This window comes from Trypanosoma equiperdum (genome assembly GCF_001457755.1).
Source record: "Trypanosoma equiperdum strain OVI genome assembly, contig: ctg_455, whole genome shotgun sequence".
In the NCBI taxonomy this organism is placed as follows: domain Eukaryota; phylum Euglenozoa; class Kinetoplastea; order Trypanosomatida; family Trypanosomatidae; genus Trypanosoma; species Trypanosoma equiperdum.
In genome coordinates this window covers 4803-12323 of record NW_027124371.1, presented here as the reverse complement: position 1 = coordinate 12323, position 7521 = coordinate 4803, and the positions used below count along the sequence as shown (strand labels likewise).

The 7521-nt window shown below is 51.3% G+C and overlaps 4 protein-coding genes and 1 pseudogene across 5 annotated transcripts; all 5 read left to right on the top strand.

Annotated features, from left to right (window-relative positions):
• Nucleotides 1-37: 37 nt before the first annotated feature.
• TEOVI_000194100 (uncharacterized protein) lies at nt 38-331 on the top strand (the record flags this gene model as incomplete). Its single annotated transcript, XM_067225094.1, has 1 exon — nt 38-331. The coding sequence occupies one exon, from the start codon at nt 38-40 to the stop codon at nt 329-331; it is 294 nt and encodes a 97-aa protein (XP_067081195.1).
• A 300-nt stretch (nt 332-631) lies between these two features.
• Nucleotides 632-2206, top strand: TEOVI_000194000 (Lipase (class 3), putative; the record flags this gene model as incomplete). The annotated part of the gene is made up of 1 exon (XM_067225093.1): nt 632-2206. One exon carries the CDS (start codon nt 632-634, stop codon nt 2204-2206), a length of 1575 nt encoding a protein of 524 aa, XP_067081194.1.
• A 394-nt stretch (nt 2207-2600) lies between these two features.
• Nucleotides 2601-3881, top strand: TEOVI_000193900 (short-chain dehydrogenase, putative; the record flags this gene model as incomplete). The annotated part of the gene is made up of 1 exon (XM_067225092.1): nt 2601-3881. The coding sequence occupies one exon, from the start codon at nt 2601-2603 to the stop codon at nt 3879-3881; it is 1281 nt and encodes a 426-aa protein (XP_067081193.1).
• A 363-nt stretch (nt 3882-4244) lies between these two features.
• On the top strand, nt 4245-6524 carry TEOVI_000193800 (uncharacterized protein; the record flags this gene model as incomplete). The annotated part of the gene is made up of 1 exon (XM_067225091.1): nt 4245-6524. The coding sequence occupies one exon, from the start codon at nt 4245-4247 to the stop codon at nt 6522-6524; it is 2280 nt and encodes a 759-aa protein (XP_067081192.1).
• A 219-nt stretch (nt 6525-6743) lies between these two features.
• Nucleotides 6744-7403, top strand: TEOVI_000193700:pseudogene (annotated as a pseudogene). The gene has a single exon. A coding segment is annotated over exon 1 (660 nt).
• Nucleotides 7404-7521: the final 118 nt, after the last annotated feature.

The window sequence follows — 7521 nt, the reverse complement described above, 5'->3', positions numbered from 1 at the left end:
TTTTTTTTTTTTTTCTGGCGGCAAAAGGTTCTCTTGTATGCCCCTATCATTTACCATGGAATGTAAAGTAGGTCTCACCCTCAAGAAAAAGGTGCTTAACATTTCCATTTGTCTGCTTTTCCCTCCCCTTCCGGTCCCCTACACGACCCACCAGTTCCTTTCTTTATCGATTGTTTTTACTTCGCAGCAACCACTTCAAATTGCAGGCTTAATGCCTATTACGGAATCCTTTCTTTTCGCGTTTGATACTCTGTTATTGTTATTGTTATTATATATTATTGTTATTATTATTATTTTTGCTTTGTGGTTTCCGGACTGCTCTACCGCCTGAGGTATTTTTCAAGCTCCCATATGCGCTTCCTTTTTGTTTTTTTTAAATATTGGAACGGATAACTCGTTTCTATGCTTTGTTGCAAAGGGAAGTGGTGCCACGACGTGATTGCACTCATCGTGCAAAAGTCGTTCCTCTTTTTCTCACAGACCGTTCAAACACAGCATTAGGTGTGGGTTACGAAACCCTTTCTCTCCTTCCAGTTGGGAATCAAGGGGGGGGGGATCAAAAAATAAAGAAAGGGGAAAAGGGAGGAAAGGAAATAACAGACAAAAGAGGGGCTGCCGTTACCCTGCAACGATGAGTGTGCCATCCGCAATCCGCATCGACACCCGAGTCGCGTATCGCCGTTTAATCAAAGTTGCGGAACAAGTTACGCGTGACTGCCCACTCTACCAAACTGAAGGACTCAGGCAATATGTGGGCCGTCGCTTCCTTGAGAGGGCGGAGCGGAACCGACAGCAGTATAGGCATCTGCTCCACGATGGGAGCGGGGATGCGCGTGGTGGAAGAAGGAAGTCCCAAAAGCAGCGGGTTTTGACTGCGCAGTACGGGAAGTTCATTGCGAAGGAACTACAGCAGGTGCATGGGTTAGCTGAGTTACTTTTGCGTGCACCAGGCAATACGGCCCTTACTTCTATGCTTCAGGTTTTGTCTGCCGGAGTGGGGAATGTCCACTACCAGCAGACGGTGGAACGAAATTATGTTCGCTACTGCCAGTTTGAGGAGAAGAAGTTGGATCGTGACGAGGTGGAGGAGGAGGCGACCTCCGACAGGCAGAATCGCATCATGCAGCATGCGCTCATTCCGTACGGTGAGCGTTTACTTATTCTTCACAGACTGCAAGAAACCGGCGGCGGCAGGGACGCTGTTGCGGAGCCCGGTAGGCTGACGTCATGGCAAGTCACAGAGGCAATCGTGGGAACTCGTAGCGGTGTCACAGCTCATCACATGTCGCATGGGAAGGAGAATGTGGTTGTGGAAGTTGATGAAACATTCAATAAGCAAATTGTTTACGTACGGTGTGAGACATACGACTGGTCTCGTGACGTGGAGCGTGTGGAAATCGCGGAGGCGGAGGAGCTGCGCGGTACGGTGTTCCATGCGGAGTACCTCAGTGTGGCCCTGCGGCTGTGTGATGCGTTAATGGTGGAGACCCCACTGCACGCGTATCGGTCCACCGTCCTTGTCGGTCACGGTGTTGGTGGGGCAGTTGCTTTCTGCCTCGCGTTACTTTTGCACGCCCGCGGCTTTGACGTGAAGAACTGCGTGACACTCGGTGCCCCCAAATGTATCCAAAAGTCTCTTGCGCGGTACGTCCACGCGGTGAATCCCATTCGGGTGGTGTTGGAAGGTGACCCACTGATTGAGCTTCCAGTAACGGGAGCTGAGGGCGACCCTTTTGTTCATTGCGGCGAAATACTACTGATGGATAACCGCGCCCGGGCGGATCTGGGCAGTGAGGCGGATATGAAGACGAGAGAGGCGGGGAGACAATCGGAGGGCGGAACAAATGAGTCCACTGAAGATTTGTTTACCGCTGAGTCACTTAGCGATTCACTTGATCCGTCGGAGGAACCCGCAATGGGTAACGAGGAGGGATGCGTGGCTACAGGGGATTATAACGATGAAGGTGACGTTGGTGGGGAGGATTTGTTGGAGCAACTCCGGTTGGCGGCGAAGCGGTACTCCGAAGGATTTTTAGTGAATCATTACGTTGAACACTTGACAGATACAACCGTTCGGCTGACTTATGCGGAAGGTGATGAGGTTTGGGACGAGGGTGATTACGCGCAGATGAAGCGCGAGGACCAGTTGGGGCACAGTTTCTCAGGGTCGCAGAAGTGGCAGGACGAGTTAAGAAGCCCAGTGTAACGCATAGCGTGGGTAAGTGTTTGGCAGCGCCTGCGGTCGGTACGCGTAGTGTTTCGAGGGGCTGCGCTTTCCTCGCCCTCTTAATACATTAACATCATCTCACAGTAAATAGTTATTTATTTATTTTGCGCACGCATAAACCTGTGGTGACACAAATCTATGAGTGCTGGTGATGCGGCTACTAGTTCCGGTGGTAGGGAAGTTTATTCGCTTAATGTACTTGTTAGCATATTGCCATTTCACTCCCTCCACACATCCAAATGAGTGAACGCATATATACAAAATTTGCATTTGGTACATTAAGCGGATAGAATTTGCCACCGCCGTCGGCACGTTCAGTCACTGATAGTGGAAAGATACACATATTGTCCAAGTAGTGTAATCTGGCGGCGCGATGTTGCATGTCGAGTCATCTGAGATGCAGGCAGCAATAACAATGTGTCAGTTTCTTTTAATTTGGGCGTTCACCCACCTCTTTGGTTGGTTTTGGCGGGTCAATATGTCGGGCGTCTCAACTACACTTCTCATGATTAGCAGTTGTCTGATTTGCCGCAGAAAGGCGAAGGGCCGCAGTTGTCGGTGGCCTGCTAATACGGGTAAAAACTCTCGTGTAGCCCTCGTCACGGGGGCATCTTCCGGCATTGGTTTTGCCGTTACGCAGCAACTTGTTGAACATGGTTGGCGTGTGGTCATGGCGGGGCGCAGTGAAGAACGGCTGCTTGAGGCACGGAAGAAAATTATGGTGCGGAATCCTGCTGGCTGTGCAATCGTTGTTGGTGTATTGGACCTGTCGGATCTGAGCAGCGTGCGAGATTTTGCCGAGGTTGTGACTGGACAGAAAGATCAATTATCTCTGTCACTTTTGGTGAATGCGGCTGGGGTGTTGCGCCGGCGTCTTCACCGCTGTGATGGTACAGGGATGGAGGAGATGATTGCGACTAACGTGGTTGGGCCGATGCTTCTCACAGAGTTGTTGCTTCCGCTACTGGATGAGACAGCGCTGCGGACTGGGGCGTCGTCGCGGATTGTTAATATTGCATCCAGCTGCCACACGTTTTTGGGCGTCGCCCCACAACAGGGTCCTTTGGAGATGTTGAAAGAGCTCCACAGCAGGGCACCGCTCAGTGAGGATGCCGGGGTACGGGATTTTACTCTATGGAACTTTGTGGGTTATTATGGGCTTTCCAAACTGTGCATGATTTGGTGGACAAATATCCTTGCACAGCGTGTTTCTTCCCTTTACCTTCCCACCACCGAGGGAGCTCAACCGTCACAACCGCTACCCCGGGTCTCCGTTGCCTGTTGTCACCCCGGTATCATTACAACGCATTTGTACCGTGATCTCTTCCCTACTTTCGTACTGGACTATTTAATTTACTATCCCTCGCTGCTCATTGGTAAAACATGGACAGATGGAGCGCAGGTGGTGCTGCGGATGGCTGTTGAGGAGGAGCGGTTGGTGCAAGGTGGATATTACCTTTGCGATGGCGAGTATGGTGAGAAGAGCAGTAACTGTTGCCTCTCTGCATACGCAAAGGACATGAAAGCGGCGGAGGAATTTTGCGCGTGGGCGAATATGCAAATAGAATTACAAAAGGACACTCCACGAGTTCCAAAGTTACGCACCAAAAAGGTAGACCTACCCAGGCGACTTATTGCAGTAAAACTTTTGTGAACGTGAGTGTAGTCGTAAGGGCGAGACGGGAGCGGAAAGTAGGGTTGACTACCGGCGTTTGATCGGGAGCTGCAAAAAGACGTGGTAGAGGCGGTGCACTACGGGGGCCGCCCCGGGGATTTTTCTTTCCTGTCTTTGCGCCAAATTGTTTTTGCGGTTGTTAGTCGTGCGCTGGCGTTGAGGAACGTGCTGTTAGGTTATTCATTGGAGCAGCTCGAGCACGTCGCATTTCTGGTTGAACTTTCCGTCTCATATCACCACCTGTTAAAGTACTGGCAACAATGGTGGCGGCAGTAATGGTAGAAAATCTCACACTGGCTCTTTTGACTTCTTGTTTTTCTTCTCACTATGTGACACTAGGGTATGACATCGCTTCCGTCGCCTGCTCTGGAGGAGAAACGGCAGCAGGAGCATGGCGCATTTCTTCCTCCTCAGTTCTCTGTACCTATGCGAGCTCCGGTAGATGGCTTCCCAAGCGAGAAGGATGTTATTGTTCCTGAAGTTATCCGGTTGTGTAGTAAGAGCAGCGACGGTACCGGTAATGCAAGGGTTTACCATGGCAAGGAAATGTTGTTGAATGCCTCGCCCACATTAGAGCTACCCGCTGAAGATGCGGAGGCACTTTTAACGGCGCTGCGGCGGCACCCCCGGTGTGCGGAGATTCGTGAAGAGTTAAAGGGGGTAAATGAATCGTATCTGGAGGAAGCGTTTGGTGAGGAAGATGCTAGGGAAGATGACACGCGTAGGCGGGTCGACTACAACGCTGCGCTCGCCATCATGAAATCCAATTCGTCAAAGCGGCTCTCCATGTGCACTTCATGCCTCACACGGGGACAACATCGACACTATTACTCTTGGGTGAAAAGATACCTGGAGGAAGGCATTATTCCAAACCCAACGGAAGACTATCCGGATCTTAGTACTGTCATTGATTTAGTTCAGCGGGAGCAGGCAGCTTACCGCCACAAGTTAAAAGAAGAAATGATTGCATGTGAGGCTTGTAAGTGTGAAACAGGGTATAACAAACGTACCAGAAGCGACGAGATGCCACAGCAGTCTCACCGGGCTTGTTGGAACCACAATTACATTGACGAGTACGTGGAGCAATATGCCAAGCAGTGGCTGCGTTACCGATTGGAGTCGCAGTTGTTGCGTGGGCTCCTTGGTGGGTCGTCCTGTGGTGGTGGGGGCGGTGGGGTCAATTTCTCCGAGGTTATTTGTGATCTCCGCAAAAGCATTGCAGCATCAACCGGGGTGAAGCCAACGGCGACTCTGTGTGAGCGTACCCGTCATCTCTGTGCGCATCGCGTCGCTGAAACCATTGAAGAGCGTCAGTCAAAAGGTCACACTCGCGTCCTTCCGTCGGCCGCCGTTCCGCCCACGCTGCCTTTAGGAGTGCAATGGCTTAACGAGCGGGAGCCTGCACTACACACCTCAAACGTAGCGGGTGCTAAAGTTGTGGAAAAGGACGTATCGTCTCAGGGTCAGCAGCAACAGGAGGTGGCAGAGGCACGGCCTCCAGCGCTCCCTTGCAAAGACATTGTGGGGACCTTCTTCACCCTCAGGGTTTGCAAGTCGGCGCTGTTCAAATTGGCCACAGCGCATTTGTCGTCGTTTCGCGGGGAATTCTGCATACCGGTGAGTTGCACATGGTCCCCATCAGCGCAGTGCCTCGATATCAGCATTGAGAAACCTCTTCCACCAAGCTGCGAGTCGCGGCGTAATATTAGTGCAATGGCCATGAAGCGTTTGGTGGACGCCGAGTTGCGTTTGCCGACCAGAGGCCGGTGCAGTGGCCCTGATGGTGGGGAAAGCAAGTGCTACTCCGAAGTCTCCTTTGGTGCTGATCTTGCATTTTTATGTATGACGAATTGCGTGTTCGACCTTAAAGAACCGAAACCAGTTTTCCGCTTGGTGAAGATGGAGTACAACTGCAAAGGTTACAACACAGCGCCCGACGATGAGCGGACCCTTCTATATGAAAACTTTAGCAAAAAGGAAGTAATATACATGTGGGTCTTGCTTCATTGTAACCCAACCGCGGCTCTCTATGTGTATCGAGTCAATGCATATTCGAGTGCGGTTGTTGGGATTGAGCAATTTTCGTCCGCGACGCTTGCGAATCAAGTTCTTCACGAATATTCTAACGACACTGAGGTCCAAAGCGCTTGGAGCTGCCTCCGTGACATCCTTTCGAAGTTGGTCGCAACTGCGACCCGTCAGTACCATCAACGTGAGAGGCAACACCAAGAGGGGATGGACGAGAAATCTGGAAACCCTGAAGGATGCACCTTCTTACTGAGGAAGGCGAAAGGCCACTCTGAGGTTTCGTTGTGCTCCGTCAGTTCCTGTTATCCGACGGAACCGTCAGTTCAGGATGCCGTAGAGTCCTTTATTGAACCAGCTGGACAATCCGTCTGCCGGCGGGAGTATCTTTCACCATGTGTCTGGCCATTCCCGGACCGGATTCCTTTTACCTACGGCCCAGCTCCGCGGGCGTGTTACACCGTTAACCGCACCACTGAACAACGACACAATTCGGAATATTATGCTAAGAATGACGTTTGGGAGCATAACCTGCGTTACTACACAGTAGGAGCAGATGGTATCTTGTGGGAGCAACACCTTGCTGACGGTCCATAGCAGCACAGGGGGGAATTATATGGGGTATGCGTCTGGTACCGTCGGCGGCACGTGGTAGCGGATACTTCGTAAAGTTTTGCTTTCCCTTTCCACCTCTTGGCGCGAGCTCGCAGATATAATGCTCTTGGGCGTCACTAACCTGGGCGCGAAGGTTTTGCAGCGACCACCCACCGAGGAAATTGATTTACTCTTGTATTCATTCCACACTTTCACACATGCATGTTGACTTTTCGTTGTTTGCTGTGGTTCACTGCTTCGAACTTATGCCCTCTTGTTCTCTCGCGCAGGACACGCTGTGATTTGCATCTTTCTCTCTCCCCTCGATCCTCTCTTCTTCTTTTAACGTATCCTTTTATTTCTGGAAGGGAAAACAAAACCTGGAAGATGCCCCCCAAGTTTGACCCCAATCAGGAGATCACAGTCGTCGTCCGTGCTGTGGGTGGTGAAGTGCCTGCAACGGCGTCACTCGCCCCCAAAGTCGGTCCGCTCGGCCTGAATGCGAAAAAAATCGGTGAGGATATCGCCAAGTCCACGAAGGACTGGAAGGGTCTCAAGGTTACGTGTCAGCTGCGCGTAAAGAACCGTGTGGCTACCGTCGTCGTCACGCCATCTGTCGCCTCAAGGCTGATCCGTGCGCTGAAGGAGCCACCGCGTGATCGCAAGAAGGTGAAGAATATTAAGCATGACGGTAACATCGCCTTCTCTGAGATTCTGAAGATTGCGAAGGAGTCGGCGCCGAACTCTATGGGTGCCAGCATGAAATCTGTGGTGATGGAGGTACTTGGCACTGCCGTTTCCATCGGTTGCACAATTGATGGCGAACACCCGCGAGCGATTCAGGAGAAGGTTCAGGAAGGTAAACTAAAGGTCCCAAACTAGTTTCGCTCATCGAGTCTGTGGAGGGTTTTGTTTCTTCTCTTTGTTTTCCATCTTTCTGTTCGAGATCGTGGGTTTCACCGCTTTAGTATGGCCCAGTTGATTTTCTTTCTTCACGTCT